Genomic DNA, 17,952 nt, shown 5'->3' on the forward strand with positions numbered 1-17,952 from the left:
CATGTAAAGATCTTCTCCCATTCTGTGAGGGGTCTCTTGGTTTGGGTACTGGTTTCTTTTGCTGTACAGGAGGTTTTTAATTTGATGTAGTCCCATAGATTTATATTTGCCTTAGTCTTCTTTGTAATTGGATTCGTTTCATTGAAGATGTCTTTAAAATTTATGCAGAAAAGAGCTCTGCCAATATTTTCCTCTAAGTATCTGGTAGTTTGTGGTCTAACATCCAAGTCCCTGATCGACTTGGAATTTACTTTTGTATTTGGTGAAATACAGTGATTCAGTTTCATTCTTCTGCATGTTTCAACCCATTGTTTCCAACACCATTTGTTGAAGAGACTCTGCTTTCCCCATTGAATAGTCTGGGCCCCTTTGTCAAAGATTAGATGTCCATAGGTGTGGGGCCTCACTTCTGGGCTCTCAATTCTATTCCACTGGTCAGTGTGCCTATTCATGTTCCAGTACCAAGCAGTTTTGATGACAGTGGTCCTATAATACAGTTGGAAATCTGGGAGTGTGATGCCTCCAGATCTGTTCTTTTTTCTCAAGATTGTTTTGGCAATTCTAGGTCTTTTCTGGTTCCAGATAAACATTTGTAGCATTTGTTCTATTCTCCTAAAAAAATGTGGTTGGGATGTTGATGGGGATAGCATTAAATTTGTAGATGGCTCTGGCTAATATATTCATTTTGATGATGTTAATTCTTCCAACCCATGAACATGGAATATCTTTCCACTTCTTTGTGTCTTTTTCAGTTTCCTTGAGTAGTGACTCATAATTTTCAGTATACAAGTCTTTCACTTCTTTGGTTAGGTTTACTCCCAGATATTTTATTGTTTTTTGTTGCTATAGTAAAAGGAATTGATTTCTTGATTTCAATTTCTTCTAACTTAGTGTTTGCATAGAGGAATGCCACTGACTTTTGAATGTTAATTTTATAGCCTGACACCTTACTGTATTGTCTGATGATTTCCAAAAGCTTCTTGCTGGATTCCTTAGGTTTTTCCATGTATACTATCATGTCATCTGCAAATAGGGAGAGTTTGACTTCTTCTCTTCCAATCTGTATCCCTTTAATTCCTTGCTCCTGCCTGATTGCTATGGCAAGAACTTCCAACACTATGTTGAATAGTAATGGTGATAGTGGGCAGCACTGTCTTGTACCTGATCTGAGTGGAAATCCTTCCAGTTTTTCACCATTGAGTATGATGGTGGCTGTAGGTTTGCTATATATAGACTCCACTATCTTCAGGAATTTTCCATCTATTCCCATTTTTTGTAGTGTTTTGATCATAAAGGGATGTTGTATTTTGTCAAAGGCTTTCTCTGCATCTATTGATATGACCATGTGGTTTTTGGTCTTGCTTTTGTTTATGTGGTGGATCACGTTGATTGATTTACGTATATTAAACCAACCTTGCATGCCTGGGATAAACCCCACTTGGTCATGATGAACAATCTTTTTGATATACTGCTGTATCTGGTTGGCTAGAATTTTGTTCAGTATTTTAGCATCTATGTTCATCAGAGATACTGGTCTGTAGTTTTCTTTTTTGGTTGTGTCCCTGTCTGCTTTTGGTATCAGAGTGATGTTGGCTTCATAGAAGCTGGGAGTGAGTATTCCAGTGTCTTCAATCTTCAGGAAGACTTTTAAAAGTAGAAGTATTAGTTCTTCTTTGAAGGTTTTGTAGAATTCATTTGTAAAACCATTTGGTCCTGGACTTTTATTCTTGGGGAGGTTTTTGATAACTGTTTCCATTTCATTAGCTGTGATGGGCCTGTTCATGTTATCTACTTCCTCTTGACTTAGTTTTGGAAGTTGGTAGGTATCTAGGAAATCGTCCATTTCTTCCAGGTTCTTTAGCTTGGTGGCATATAGTTGTTCAAAGAGGCCTCCCATGATATGTTGAATTTCTGCAGTGTCTGTTGTGATAACTCCTTTTTCATTTAGTATCCGATTTATTTGGGTCTTCTCCCTTTTTTGTTTTGTGAGTCTGGCTAAAGGTTTATCGATTTTGTTCACTCTTTTGAAGAACCAACATTCACTTTTGTTGATCTTTCGTATGGTTTTCTTATTCTCAAGGTTATTTATTTCCACCCTAACTTTAGTGATTTCTGTCCTTCTGGTTGCTTTAGGGTTCCTTTGTTCTTCTTCTAGGTCTTGAAGATGTGCAATCAGGCTGTTTATTTGTGCTTTTTCTTGTTTCCTAATGTGTGCTTGTATGGCTATGAACTTCCTTCTTAGTACTGCCTTAACTGTGTCCCAAATATTTTGATAGCTTGTGTCTTCATTTTCATTGAATTCTCGAAACATTTTGATTTCTTCCTTTATTTCCTCTTTGACCCAGAGGTTGTTAAGAAGTGTACTGTTGAGCTTCCACATTTTGGGACTGTTACTAATCTTTTGTTGATTGTTAAGTGTTAGTTTAATTAAGTGTTAGATTGTTAAGTGTTAGTTTAATTGGTCTGAGCAGATGCTTGGGATGATTTCAATGCTCTTGAATTTGCTGATTTGATTTGGGATGATTTCAATGCTCTTGAATTTGCTCTTTGAATTTGTGGCCTATCATATGGTCTGTCCTTGAGAATGACCCATGTAGATTTGAGTAAAATGTGTATTCCCGTTTCTTGGGATGAATGACTCTGAAAATGTCCAATAGTTCTTGTTTATCTATCTCTTCATTTAGCTATCTTATGTCTTTATTGATTTTCTGCCTGGATGACCTGTCAAGCTGAGAGAGTGGGATGTTGAGGTCCCCTACTATGATTATGTTGCTGTTAATATATTGCTGTAGCTCTTTCAGTAGATGTTTGATGTATTTAGATGGCTTCTCATTGGGTGCATAGATGTTAATAATTGTTAAGTCGTCTTGATTGACTGATCGTCTGAGCATTAAGTAGTGTCCATTCCTATCTTTTTTAATCTTATCTATTTTAAAGTCTATCATGTCAGATATGAGAATAGCTGTTCCTGCCCTTTTTTGTGGGCCATTGGCTTGTATGATAGTTTTCCATCCTTTCACTTTACGTCCCTGTTTGTCTTGTTGAGTTAGATGGGTTTCCTGTAGACAGCATATTGTTGGGTTGTATTTTCTGATCCATCTTCCTACTCTGTGTCTTTTAATAGGTGAATTCAGGCCATTGACATATATTGATATCAAAGATTGAAGATATTTTAACGCCATTCTTGTAGAGTTTTAGAGTGTTCTGATATATGTCCTATTTATGATGGTCTGACTGTTTATGGAAGACCTTTCAGAACTTCTTTCAGGGCAGGCTTGGTGATACTTGATTCCTTCAACTGTTGCTTGTCTGAGAAGGTTTTGATGCCTCCATCTAGTCTGAATGACAGTCTAGCAGGATATAGTATTCTTGGTTGAAAGTCTTTCTCATTGAGCACTCGATAGATATCTAGCCATTCTCTTCTGGCCTGTAGTGTTTGTATGGAGAAGTCTGCTGCTAATCTTATGGGTTTTCCTTTGTAGGTGACTCTTTGCTTTTCTCTTGCAGCCTTCAGGATCCTTTCTTTATCCTTATTCCTTTCCATTCTAAGTATGATATGTCTTGGTGTCTTTAAGTCTGGGTTAATTCTGTTTGGGACCCTCTGGGTTTCTTGAATCTTTATGTCTTTGATGTTGTTTAGACTAAAGAAGTCTTCAGCTATTATGGCCTGGAGAATGCTTTCTTCCTCTCCCTCTCTTTCTTCCTCTAGTATGCCAATAATGCGTATATTGTTTCTTTTGAAGTCATCTCATAGGGCTCTATTGTTGTTTTCAGCATCTCTTAATCTTTTTGAGATCTCTTACTTCTTTTTTAGTTGTCTCTAATTCGTCCTCGATCTTGCTATTTCTGTCTTCGGCCTCATTGATTCTATTCTCTCTGCCCTCTACTGTTTTCTGGAGTTCATCTATTTTGTTGCCCTGTTCTGACACTGTTTTAGCTTGTTCAGCTAGTTGTGTTCTAAGCTCAGCGATTTCAGCTTTCAGCTCTCTGATAACCATGAGATAGATAATTAGTATTTTCTTCCATAGTCTCATTTGTTGTTCCTGTATTTCTGATTACAATTTTTTCAAATTCTTTACTAACTCCTGTGATTATTTCCTTAGCTAGTGTTTGGATGTTGAAGTCGTTATTTTGTGCTTCACCCTCTGGGAGACTTTCAGCTGGACTGTTGTCCTGGTTCGTTTCTCCAATATTTCTTGTTGTTGTTTTAGCCATTTTATATATTATGAGTTCCCTCTCTCAGTACTTTTCATATTACTGATCACTATTGCCTGGATTGACTTGTGTCTAAATAAGTTAATTAAAGGATTCACAGTGGTGGAAGTTAACAGTTGTTTCGCTAGTATTTTAATCCTTGAGTTGGAGCTCAGTGGTTTAAAAGCCTCTTTTTTTTTTCTTCCCTGTAGGCCATGGGAGCCTGAGGGCTTTTAAATTATCAATAGGCTTCTTAGCTTAATCACTGACTCCTGACCAAGAGATAAAGCAGGGTGTGGCAGAGATAATCCAGTGGTTATGCAAAGAGACTTTCATAGTCCCACAGCTATGCCACCTAGGTATAGGTCTTCTCCTGAGTTTCCTGGTTAGATCTCTGTCACATGGTGTTCCTTCCAGTCGCTGCTCCAGATTCTGAGGGCAGTAGCAATGGAGACTCAGAGTTGCACTTGGTGAGTCTCCGGGGAGTTCTCTCCTCCCTTCATCTGTCCGAGGTGGTGTCCCAACTGATAAACTGCTGGACTGTTAGCAGTCACTTAATCTCTCCCTAGGCTCCTCTCTGCCACCAGCCACACGTGTTTGTACTCACCGGTGATTTAGTGGGTTCCTGTGGTCATTCTAGTCCTGTCTTGTTTCAGTCCCGGGTGATCTCCTTTGGTATTCCTAGTTGATCCGGGAGAGGAGAGGAGAGAAACAGATCTGCTGCTGCTCGTAGCTCCATCTCCGGAAGTCTCTGAATCTCAGAACTTTTTGCATGGTAAGGTATACATCCTACCTGGTGAGCTATAGCCCAGCTCCTATTTAATAGAATTTTCTCCTCTACCTTCCTCCCCCTTGACAGGATAGGACCTTGTGTATGAGCAATTTTAGTGCTCTTTTCTTTCAGATACGGAGACAGAAAGGAAGAGACATTACTAGAGCTGCTTCCATGTACTGGCACTCCCATGTGGTGTGGAACTTGAAGCTGAGTCACACACGTGGTTAAAGCAGGTGCTGTTTGTAGTGAATTCCCTCCTTCCCACAGCAGAAATTCTTGTAGTGATAGAAATGTCTCATGATCCAGGTGCCTGGGCATACCCAGTTAAACGCACATAAAACTGAATGCAAGGACCTAGGTTTGAGCTCCCTGCTCCCCATTTGGGACATGTCACAAGCAGTGAAGCAGGTCTGAAGGTGTCTATCTTTCTCTCCTGCTCTGTGACCCCTCCCCTCTCAATTTCTCTCTGTTCTATCAAATAAAAAAAATAGAGGGAAAAAAAAAAGGCTGTCAGGAATGATGGATTCATAGTGCCCTAGGCCCCAGCAATAACCCTGGAAGCAAAAAAAAAAAAAAAAAAAAAAATGTCTCATGATCATCTCCACCTTTTTTTTTTTTTTTTGCCTCCAGGATTATTGTTATTGCTGGGTCTTGGTGCCTGCATCACGGATTCACTGCTCCTGGAGACTTTTTTTTTCCCCCTTTTTGTTGCCCTTGTTGTTTTATGATTGTTGTGATTTTTATTGTTGTTATTGATGCCGTTGTTGGATAGGACAGGGAAATGGAGAGAGGAGGGGAAGACAGAGAGACAGAGGGGGAGAGAAAGAGACACCTGCAGACCTGCTTCACCGCTTGTGAAGCTACTCCCCTGCAGGTGGGGAGCCAGGGGCTCGAATCAGGATTCTTACGCCAGTCCTTGTGTTTTGCGCCATGTGTGCCTAACCCACTGTGTTACCGCCCAACCCCCCTTCTTCATTCTTTTAAAATAGTGGTCCTAGGGCTGCGAGTGAGGAGTGTTGAGTCAGTATTGGAGCACTTGTCTTGTGTATAGGAGGCCTTGGTTTCATTCTCCAGCAACAAAAACACAAGTAAAATCAGTGAAGCTTAATGGAAGCTGGGGTGGTATCTGCACACTGTTTCTTTTTAGGTTTGTTTCACTCATTAAATTGAGCTTGGAGGTGGCTCAGGGTAAAATGCTTTTTTATTTTTATTTTTTATTTAAACTAGAGAACTGCTCAGCTCCGGCTAATGGTCGTGTAGGGATCTGAACCTGGAACTTTTGAGTCTCAGATATGAGAATCTCTTTTTTTTCTCAGATATGAGAATCTCTTTTTTCATAACTATTATGCTATCTACCCCTACCTAAGGGTAGAGTGCATACATGAATGAGACTCTGAGTTCAAGCTCTGGCACCATGTTTAAAAAACAAACAAGACCAGCATAATAATGGTTCTGTAAAAGACTCATGCCTGAGGCTCTGAGGTCCCAGGTTCAATCCCCCAGCACTACTATAAGCCAGAGCTGAGCAGTGCTCTGGTAAAATAAATGAATTAATTAAATTTAATTTAAAAACACAAGCACAGAAGTTGGTTGGAAGCGCAGCAGGTTAAGTGCAGTTGGCGCAAAGCGCAAGGGCTGGAGTAAGGATCCCAGTTCGAGCCCTTGCCTCCCCACCTGCAGGGGAGTTGCTTCACAGGCAGTGAAGCAGGTCTGTAGGTGTCTTTCTCTCCCCCTCTCTGTCTTCCCCTCCTCTCTCCATTTCTCTCTGTCTGATCCAACAATGACAACATCAATAACAGCAACAATAATAACTACAACAATAAATCAACAAGGGCAAAAAAAAGGGAATAAAAAAAAAACAAGCACAAGGAAGCAATTACAGAAGACAGACCGTCCACCTTCTGCATTCCACAATGACCTTGGGTCTCCATACTCCCAGAGGGTTAAAGAATAGGAAAGCTATCAGGGGAGGGGATGGGATATGGAGTTCTAGTGGTGGGAATTGTGTGGAGTTGTACCCCTCTTATCCTATGGTTTTGTCAGTGTGTCCTTTTTATAAATAAAATAATAATAATAAAAACAAGCACAGTGGTCATAACCAGATGGGGCTGGTGAACACTTGAAATATGGTGAGACTGAACAATGGAGTTTTTCATTTTCATTAATTTAAATCTGCTTTGTCAACCCCTGAATCACAGCTACCATCTCGGATGATGTTGATCTAGAGGATACACCTTCCTTGTTAGCCTGGCTTCAGGGACCCTGTGTACCTGTGCCAGGTAAGCTGGGCTGTCACCAGGACACTTTTTTTTTTTTTTTTTTTTGCCTCCAGGGTTATCACTGAGGCTTGGTACCTGCACTAGGAATCCACTGCACCTGGTGGCTATTTTGTTGCCCTTGTTGTTATTACTATTATTTCTGTTATTATTGTGGTTGTTTTTGTTGGATAGGACAGAGAGAAGTCAAGAAATAAAGGGAAGACGAGGAGAGATAGACACCTACAGACCTGCTTCACTACATGTGAAGCGACGCCCCTGCAGGTGGGGATACCAAGGGCTCAAACTGGGATCCTTACACCAGACCTTGTGCTTTGCGTCACATGTGCTTAACCCACTGTACTACCAGCTGGCCCCCACATGCCTTTTTTTCTTAAATATTTTATTTATTTATTAATGAGAAAGATAGGAAGAAAGAGAGAAAGAACCAGACATTACTCTGGTACATGTGCTGCCAGGGATTGAACTCAGGACCTCATGCTTGAGAGTCTAGTTCCTTAGCCACTGTGCCACCTCCCGGACCACCACATGCCTTTTTTTTTTTTTTTAATTTATTATTAATTAATTAATTAATTAATTTTCGCTTTTGTTGCCCTTGTTTTTTATTGTTGTTGTAGTTATTGATGTCATCGTTGTTGGATAGGACAGAGAGAAATGGAGAGAGGAGGGAAAGACAGAGAGAGAGGGGAGAGAAAGACAAGACACCTGCAGACCTGCTTCACCGCCTGTGAAGCGACTCCCCTGCAGGTGGGGATCTGGGGGCTTGAACCGGGACCCTTAGCTGGTCCTTGCGCTTCGCACCATGTGCGCTTAACCCACTGCGCTACCGCCCGACTCCCCACACGCCTTTTTTTAAGCCCTCCTCTGCCTGTCAGAGCCCTATAGACATTGACCCACTTAACTTTGTTGTTATTTTAAACATTTTTTTAGTTGTTGGGTGGAGATAAAGGAGAGACACTTGTAGCACTGCCTTACCACTCATGAAGTTCCTTCCTGCAGGTGGGAACTGGGGGCTTAAATTTCGGTCTTTGTACACTAATGTGAGTTCATCTGGTGTACCAATAAGTGGTCTCTTGCCCCCCCCCCTTTTTTTGCCTCCAGGGTTATTTCTGGGGCTCAGTGCCTGAACCATGAATCCACTGCTCCTGGAGGCCATTTTTTCCCCTTTTGTTGCCCTTGTTGTTGTTATTGTTGATGTTGTTTGTTGTTGGATAGGACAGAGAGAAATGGAGAGAGGAGGGGAAGACAGAGAGGGGGAGAGAAAGACAGACACCTGCAGACCTGCTTCACCACCTGTGAATCGACTCCCTGCAGGTGGGGAGCTGGGGGCTTGAACAGGGATCCTTAAGCCAGTCCTTGCTCTTTGCACCACGTACGCTTAACCTGCTGCGCTATCTCCCAACCCCTTACTCTTGCCCCCTTTTAAAGCCATCCTTACAGCTGTGCCCACATCTGCCTTCCCTCCCATGTAGTAGTCGCTGCCTGGCTTTCCTAGCTGGCCAGGGTGTGCTGGGTCCTGTCCTTTGCTGCTTCCTCCAGGGTTTGGCCTCTGTATCTGACCCCTGACTGGTGGACCCCTTAAATTGCCAGGTTGTGCTATCTTCAGGGTCAGTGGTGGGGGCTTTTCTCTTAGTACCACCCTGTTCTGTTTCTCTAGCATAGGTTCTCTCAAAAGGGCAGTTTGTGTTGAGCCTTCATTTCTGCTTTCTCTCTACCTCACACCTGTGAAATCCCCCCCCTTTTTTTTTTTGCTTCCAGGATTATTGCTGGGGCTTAGTCCTCACCTGTGAAATTGCTTCATCAAGATCTCCAGGGCCTGTGAAATAACTTACTTGAGTAGTCTGTTGCTTTGTTATTTGTGAGAAAGGTAAATAAAGAGGCCTGGAGTTGGTGCAGTGGCTAAAGTATTGAACTTAAGGGGCTGGGTGCTGGTGCACCTGGCAGAGTGCACACATTACCATGTTCAAGGACCTGGGTTCTAGTTCCCCCACCTACAGGGGGAAGCTTCACAAGTGTGTTGTAGGTATCTCCCCCTTCCTACCCAATGTCTCTTTGTCTCTATCTAAAACAAAACAAATAATTCGGGAGGCTGGTACATCCAGTAGAGGCCACACATTACCATGCAAGAGGATCCAGGTTCAAGCCCCAGTTCCCACTTGCAGGGGGAAGCTGCATAAATAGTGGAGCAGTGCTGCAGCTGTCTCTCTCTTGCTCCCTCCCCTCCTTATTTTTGTCCCTGAGAGGAACAATGACCACTGGGGGTTATGGGAGTCATCAAGCAGGCACTGAGCCTAGCTATAACCCTGGAGGCAACAACAACAACAAAATAATTCAAGTTTTTTTACCTTGGCCTAGAAAGCTTTCTAAAATCCACCTCCTTAAACCCCCAGCCCTCTTGTACACCCTCTTACAGACCCCAAGGCTCTCTTCTTTCAGCTAAAGCCACTCTCCCTCACCTCCTGGTATCTGTGCCTGGAACTCCTGTGTTCTTGTCCTGTGACTGTCACCACATAAAAGTCAAACCTCTTATCACTGAACTACCACCCAGTTTGTGGGTGGCACTCAGCACATAGATACTGAATGAAAGGACTTAGGGAGAGTCTTTAGGACTAAGGGAGACGTTTGCTCCATCTTCACTCATGTGAGCCTTTTAATCTTTTCTGACCTCCTGGCCTCACCTCAGTTCTAGCTGAAGGACTTCATGTGTGTCCTTGATCTGCACATCTCTGGATCACAGCAATCTTGCTTCCTGTTCACCCCAACCCCCAATGCTGGGCGTGTGCACTGGCTGGGTGACCCGATGGCACTCCCCATTCTCCTCGCTGTGGAAGGTCTGGCAGGTCTGTGGAGTGAGCACCTGTGGCCAGCTAAGCTAATGGTGTTCCCTTCCCCCCTACAGGCCTCGTGTTGTCCCCAGGCACCATGAATGCCATTGTGGCTCTCTGTCACTTTTGCGAGCTCCATGGTCCCCGCACGCTTTTTTGCACAGAGGTTCTGCATGCCCCCCTCCCACAGGGGGCTGGGAGTGGGGACAGCCCTGGCCAGGGGGAACAGGCTGAGGAGGAGGAGGGCGGCATTCAGATGAGCAGCCATATCCGCGCACATAGCCCAGCGGAAGGAGCCAGTGCTGAGTCCAGCAGTCCAGGCCCAAAAAAGTCAGACATGTGTGAGGTGAGTGTCTCTTGGGGGCTTACTTTCCCTGTAGGAGCTTGTTCTGTTGCTGCATGCTGGACATCCTGGGAGGAGGTGCTCAGGGGTGCTGGTGGGGGCCCAGAGCAGCGGGCATGCTCACACAAGAAGTTGAGGTCCTGGGTGCCTGCTTCTCCCATATCCTTCTAGTGCTTTCCTGGGCTTCAGCTTGAGTTTTTCTTTTTATTATCCTTATTTATTTATTGGATAGATATAGCCAGCAATTGAGGGGGGAGGGAGAAGTAGAGAGGGAGAGATACCTGCAACACTGCTTCACTGCTTGCAAAGCTTTACCCCTGCAAATGGGGACTGGGCGCTTGAACCTAGGTCCTTATGCATTGTAACGTGCACTCAACCAGGTGTTCCACCACCCAGCCCCAGCTCAAGTTTTTCTAGCCTGTGATGTATGGGCAGGCAGTTAGCACCACCTCAGCACCTGCTCTCAGTCCTGAGTACCACACTCCCTCCTCCTTAGTCCAGTGTTTTTTGGGGAGCTTCCCCCTCACAGTTCTTGGCTCTTTCCCTCTGGGAAGAGACAGTGGGTTCCTACAGCAGGTGTGTCTTTATGTGAAGTCCTGGGGAAGTCAGGGTGAGCTTGGAATCGCCTCCATCGTGTGAGCAGGAAATCCTCTGCATTAGGCTCTGCTATGAAGCTGGTATTAGGCATTGCTCCCCATGCAATCAGTCCAGTGGTGTCCACATTGGGGAGTGAGTGCTCCCTCCTGGACTGTGAGAACAGCACCAGATGCTCTAGTGCTCCTTCGGTCCTGACCATATCCAAGGCTGAGGCCAGTACATAGAGAGCATTGTGGCAGCTCAGCACCTCTTTTTTGCCTTCTGCAAAGTAGGAATTACCTCTTACATGTTGGACTAAATGAGATGATGTGTGTAGAGCTCACAGTCTACTAGATTGATACTCTGAACAACCTATTTTTCTCTGTCCTGGCTTAGGAAACAGAAATTCCCAGATGCAAAAACTCTTAGAAGTCCATTCTTCCTTTTCTTTTTTTTTTTTAACTTTAATTTGTTTTGTATACTTATTTATTATACTGAACTTATTGTTAGAGACAGGGAGATAGAATGAAAGAGACCATAGCTCCAAAGCTTCTGCCAGTATAGAAGGGGTTGGACCCAAACCTGGGTCAAGCATTAGAAGCCAACTATTTCTGTAATATTTTCAAATATTTGGTTTTCTGATTCAACTTTGCATAAGAGTAAGAAAATTTTCAGCCTGGGATGTAGTGCAGTGGGCAAAACCTTGGATTTTTAAGCATGAGGTCCTGAGTTCAGTCCTTGCCTTTGCATGTGCCAGAGAGATACTCTGGTTTTCCTCCTCTCTCTAGCCCCGCCCACTCAATCTTTAAACAAAGGTTTTAAAAATGTAGGAAATTTTACTTTTTATTTATTGTTATTTTTTAAAGATTTTGTTCATTCATTAATGAGAAGGATAGGTGAGAGAGAAAGAACCAGACATCACTCTGGCAAATGTGTGGCCGGGGATCGAACTCAGGCCTCATGCTTGAGAGTCCAGTGCCCTAACCACTGCGCCACCTCCTGGACCTCAAAAAATGTAGGAAAATTTATTTATATCTGCCTGCTAACTGTTTTTCCTTCCCTTCATGTGGGCAGGGCTGCCGGTCACTTGCTGCCGGGCATCCCGGGTACATCAGCCACGATAAAGAGACGTCGATTAAATACGTCAGCCACCAGCACCCCAACCACCCGCAGCTCTTCAGTATTGTCCGTCAGGCCTGTGTCCGTAGCCTGAGCTGTGAGGTGAGCACCTGTGGTCCGGGAAGGACAGGTGAGGCATCTTGGGAAGAACCACTAATGGGCTTCAAGGTGCTCTGGACAGGTCTAGTGGTTTTGGAGATGAAGAAAAGTCTTGTGAGGAAGAGGTGTGTTGAGAAACGATGGGGAACAAGGCAGCTGCTGCTTCAGAGCAAGTAGCATAGCCTGCCTCCCTCTAGATGGTTGCTTGCTCACCATTTGAAGTGCCAAGCTTCTGTGCCCTGTCCCCTCTTGGTGGCCATATTTCTAGGGTAGGGCCTGTTTCCAAGGTATGTGGTTTGCCACATCAGACCTCACCTTTTTTGCCTCCAGGGTTATCACTGGGGCTATGAATCCACTCTCCTGGTGGCCATTTTTTTCATTATACTGGATAGAACAGAGAGATTGAGAAGCAATGGGAGGATAGGGGAGAGAAAGATAGATACCTGCAGACCTGCTTCACCACTTGTAAAGCGCTCCCCCCCACCACAGGTGGGGAGCTGGGGGCTCAAACCGGGATCCTTGCGTGGGTCCTTGCCCTTTGTACTATCCTTGCGTGGGTCCTTGCCCTTCGTACTATGTGCGCTAACCCAGTGTGTCACTGCCCAACCCCCAACCTTACCTTTTTTTTTATTTTAAAGCTGTTAGCAGTCCCTAGGTCATCACAAGCTCTCAGAACCTGCTGACAGGTAAACTGGGTTGTTTCTAAGAGCACAGTTGCTCTTGTGGAGTTGGAGGCTTAGTTTTGACATTTCTTTTCGTCACGAATAACCCAGCTGCTTACTAAACATTGTCACCCACAGCCATTGGTCAGATAGGCTAAGTACCTGGCTGTTAATCTGACCTCTCGCTCACCCTCACTTTGATTTCCTGTTGCTAATCTGTTAGGAGGCAGATTGTGTTGAGAGAAGTAGGTATAAAGGGTGAAGATATTAGCTGAGGAGGTGGCATAATAGCAGTTTATATAGATAGATGGTCCCAGTTTCAGCCCCTGATCACCGGTGGCCAGAGCTGAGCAGTGCTTTGGTCTCTCATAAATATAAAGAAATACATCTTGAGAAAGGATGATCTGCATTCTTTGCTCAAATTAAGTATGCAAAAGTGGCTGTCTTGACCTACCAGGTCTCCGGTATCTTCCAGATGAGTGACATGGGCAAGTTTAAGTCTGGGATAGCTACATGACTTTCCTCTTTCATTCATTCCTTTATTCACTTATTTATTTTATTGCCACCAGTGTTATTGCTTAGTTTCAGTGCCTGCACTATAAATCCAGCTTTCTAGGTGGCCATTTTTTTCCTTTCTTCTCTCTTCTTGTTTTTTTCTCTATTTGATAGGACAGAGAGAAATTGAGAGGGGAGGCAGGGGGGAAAGAGAGAGAGATAGATGTCTGCAGACCTGGTTCACTTGTGAAGTGTCCCCTCTGCACGAGAGGAGTGGGGGCTTGAACCTGGGTTTTTACACTTGGTAACGTATGCACTTAACCTGGTGCCCTACTGCTCAGCATCCAACTATACTATTTCTCTATTTCTACAGGAGTTAGGACTCAGAGGGGGAAAAAATAGTATCCTCTACTTTACTGGTCCTTGCATTCCACAAAGACTAATGTTATCTTCATAAAGTTCACTTCCAGGAGCAAAAGACCACCCTATTTTCCTCTCATTCCCACCCTTCTTGCTTCCCTATAATTAATGCTGGTCATCAGTCTGAGAAGGTGAGGCCTGTGTCTTTCATCAGCTGTTATTTTGTTCCAGGTCTGTCCTGGCCGGGAAGGCCCCATTTTCTTTGGGGATGAGCAGCATGGCTTTGTGTTTAGCCACACCTTCTTCATCAAGGACAGCCTGGCCAGGGGCTTCCAGCGCTGGTACAGCATCATCGCCATCATGATGGACCGAATTTACCTCATCAACTCCTGGCCCTTCCTGCTGGGGAAGATCCGTGGCATCATTGATGAGCTCCAGGGCAAGGCACTCAAGGTGTGCCCACAGGGGTGTGGTCTGTGGGGTGTGACAGGGAAGGGTCTGGGCTGCTTTGTCCTGCAGCCATAGCGCTATCTAAGTATTGCCCACTAGCTTTAGAGTAGGGGGCACACCATTTAGCCCCGTAGCACTGAATCCCCCCCTCCTTTTTTTTTTTTTAATTTAAGAAAGGATTAATTAACAAAACCATAGGGTAGGAGGGGTACAACTCCACACAATTCCTACCACCCAATCTCCATATCCCACCCCCTCCCCTGATAGCTTTCCCATTCTCCATCCCTCTGGGAGCATGGACCCAGGGTCGTTGTGGGTTGCAGAAGGTGGAAGGTCTGGCTTCTGTAATTGCTTCCCCGCTGAACATGGGTGTTGACTGGTCGGTCCATACTCCCAGTCTGCCTTTCTCTTTCCCTAGTAAGGTGTGTCTCTGGGGAAGCTGAGCTCCAGGACACATTGGTGGGGTCTTCAATCCAGGGAAGCCTGGCCAGCATCCTGATGCCATCTGGAACCTGGTGACTTAAAAGAGAGTTAACATACAAAGCCAAACAAATTGTTGAGCACTTTTTTTTTTTTTTTGCTTTTAGGGTTGTTGCTGGGGCTTGGTGCCTGCACTACAAATCCACTGTTCCTGGCAGCCTTTTTTTTTTTTTTTTTTTTTATAATGTTTGGATGGGACAGAGAGAAATTGAGAGGGGAGGGGGATGTATATAGGGAGAGTGACAGACAATTGCAGACCTACTTCACACTTGTGAGGTGACTCCCCTGCCGGGGGCTTGAACCAGGATCCTTGTACAGGTCCTTACACTTTGTATTATGTGTACTTAACCCTGTGCGCTACTGCTTGGCCCCCATTCTACGGCTCTCTACTGATGCTGGTTACCCTGGTTCTTGTTCAGCTCTGGTTTGTTTGCTGCAGTAAAATGTCTACTCTTTTTTTTTTTAATATTTATTTATTTAATCCCTCTGTTGCACTTGTTTTATTGTTGTAGTTATTGTCGTCGTTGTTGGATAGGACAGAGAAATGGAGAGAGGAAGGGAAGACAGAGGGAGAGAAAGATAGACACCTGCAGGCCTTCACTGCTTGTGAAGCGACTCCCTTGCAGGTGGGAGCCGGAGACTCAAACTGGAATCCTTTCTCTAGTCTTTGCGCATTGCGCCATGTGTGCTTATCCCGCTGCGCTACCGCCAGACTCCCAAGATATCCACTCTTGGTGTGTTTGTGTCTTCTGAACTTCCATTTCCAAAGACTGTCCCTCAGTGTTGCAGACCCTCTCTCTTCTAGAGGCACAGTGGACTGCTGAGAGGTTGCCAGCTGCTGCTCTGGTAACAAGCAGCTGTTTCTCACTCAGCATGTGTCCTTGGCAGAGAACTAGGGGGTATGTTTGCTGTGCTCATTTCAGCTGGTAAGTAGCATCCATGCTGGGATGTCATTCATTTGCACCACTAGAGGGCATGGATGGTGCAGGGACCCTAGAAGCTCTCTCCACCCCCATGTTGCCCCACCCACTCAGGGTCTGGGAGGTGGTACCAGGAAATAGTGGTACCAACACTCTAGCTTCCTCAAGCACGTGTGCACTCCACTACCTGGGCACTTTTTGTTATTTATTTATTTATTTATTTTATTGCCTACAGGGTTATTGCTGGGGCTTGGTGCCTGCACTATGAATCCACTGTTCTGTGGCTCTTTTTTTTTTTTGGCTAGGACAGAGAGAAATTGAGAGGGGAGGGGGAGATAGGGAGAAAGACACCTGCTTCATCGCTTGTGAAGCAACCCTTTTGCAGGTGGGGAACCAGGAGCTCGAACTGGGATTCTTCTGTGAGTCCTTGCACTTTATACTATGTGCGCTTAGCCTTACTATGTGCCACCACCAGACCCCCCCCCCCCAGGGCAATGTTTGTGTAGCAGAGGACATAGAAGTTGTTGGTTATTTATTTATTATTATCTTTTAAAAATATTTATTCCCTTTTGTTGCCCTTGTTGTTTTATTGTTGTGGTTATTATTGTTGTCATCATTGTTGGATAAGACAGAGAGAAATGGAGAAAGGAGGAGAAGACAGAGAGGGGGAATGAAAGATAGACACCTGCAGACCTGCTTTACCACCTGTGAAGTGACTCCCCTGCAGGTGGGGAGCCAGGACTCAAACCAGGATCCTTACTCCGGTCCTTGCGCTTTGCACCACCTGCGCTTAACCGCTGCACTACAGCCAGACTCTCTATTTATTATTATCTGTATTTATTGGCTAGAGACAGCCAGAAATCAAAAGGGAGGGGAGTGACAGAGAGGGAGAGAGACACCTGCAGCCCTGCTTCACCACTTGTGAAGCTTTCCCCCTGCAGGTGGGGACCAGGGCTTGAACCCAGGTCCTTGCACATTGTATTATATGCGCTCAACCAGATGCGCCACCACCCGGCCCCAGTTGTTTTTTTATTCATTTTTTATTTATTAATGAGAAAGATTGGAGTAGAGAGGAGCAGACATCACTCTGGTACAAGTGCTTTTGGGGATTGAACTTGGGACATCATGCTTGAGAGTCCAGTGCTTTGTCCATTGCACCACCTCTTGGACCACTAGAAGTTCTTTTTTAGAGTAGAGAGGCAAAGTGTGAAAGAGACCACAACACCAAAACTAGAGTGGTTGGAGCTGGGCTTGAACCTGAATCTCACACATGGCAAAGCAGCATGCTGTCCAAGTGAGCTGTTTCACCAGCTCTCCTTCCCCCCCTTGCACTTGCCCCCTCTCTTCCATTTTTATGGGGGTCAGGAGATAGCTCAATTGAGAGATAGCTCACTTAATAGATCACAGGCTTTACCATACACAAAGACCTGGGTTCAAGCCCTGGCACCACATGGGAACAGAGCTCAGTGATTTATGGAGCAGTGCTGTGGTGACTCCTCTCTATTTTCTCTTTCTCTCTTACTTTTCTATCTGAAACTAAAAGTTAAAAAATAAGCCTATTGGGAGCTGTGCAAACATGAGGCCCTGGTGACATTGAAAACGACTTGTGGGGGCAAGCAGTGATGTATTGATTGCCATGTGCAAGGATTCAGGCTCAAGTCCCCACTCTCCACCTGCGAAGGGGAGCTTTACAAGTGGTGAAGCAGGTCTGTAGGTGTCTTTTTAAAAAATATTTATTTATTCCCTTTTGTTGCCCTTGTTGTTTTATTGTAGTTATTGTTGTTATTGATGTTGTCATTGTTAGATAGGACAGAGGGAAATGGAGAGAGGAGGGGAAGATGGGGGAGAGAAAGATAGACACCTGCAGACCTGCTTCACTGCCTGTGAATTGACTCCCATGCAGGTGGGGAGCTGGGGGCTCGAACTGGGATCCTTATGCTGGTCCTTATGCTTTGCGCCACATGTGCTTAACCCCCTGCGCTACCACCTGACTCCCTGTAGGTATCTTTTTCTCTCCTTTATGTTCCCCTCCCTTTTCTGTCTGTGTTATCAAATACAATAGAACAAAAAGAAAAAATGGCCTCTCGGAGCAGTGGTTTCATAGTGTTGGTACTGAGTCCCCGCAATAACACTGGTAGGAAAAAAAGGGGGGGGGTGATTTGGGCTAGTAAAATAGCTCACTGGGCAGTGTGCTGCTTTGCTTTGTGTGTCCCAGGTTTGAACTTGGCTGTCTTGCTTTTTCTGAGAAAGTCATCCTGGAGTGGTTAAGTCCCAGAAATGATAAAATAAATAAGATAATAAAGGATGTAGTTATTTTAAATATTTATTTTATTTATTCCCTTTTGTTGCCCTTGTTTTATTGTTGTAGTTATTATTGT

At 44.6% G+C, this 17,952-nt stretch overlaps 1 protein-coding gene across 20 annotated transcripts in view; it reads left to right on the forward strand.

The window, feature by feature from the left end:
• Positions 1 to 17,952, forward strand: part of FLCN (folliculin) — a 41,378-nt gene that overhangs the window by 5,416 nt on the left and 18,010 nt on the right. For 4 of the 20 annotated variants that reach the window (XM_060203258.1, XM_060203260.1, XM_060203244.1 and 1 more), the window contains exons 3-4: positions 12,064 to 12,210; positions 13,956 to 14,177. In XM_060203258.1, the coding sequence (XP_060059241.1) occupies positions 12,064 to 12,210; positions 13,956 to 14,177 (369 nt within the window). Of the gene's footprint in view, positions 1 to 4,879; positions 4,970 to 5,098; positions 5,203 to 7,167; positions 7,249 to 10,144; positions 10,417 to 12,063; positions 12,211 to 13,955; positions 14,178 to 17,952 lie in introns of all 20 variants that reach the window. The other 16 variants (XM_060203247.1, XM_060203248.1, XM_060203246.1 and 13 more) reach the window with 7 other exon arrangements.

This window comes from Erinaceus europaeus, chromosome 12, assembly GCF_950295315.1.
Source record: "Erinaceus europaeus chromosome 12, mEriEur2.1, whole genome shotgun sequence".
Classification (NCBI taxonomy): Eukaryota; Metazoa; Chordata; class Mammalia; order Eulipotyphla; family Erinaceidae; genus Erinaceus; species Erinaceus europaeus.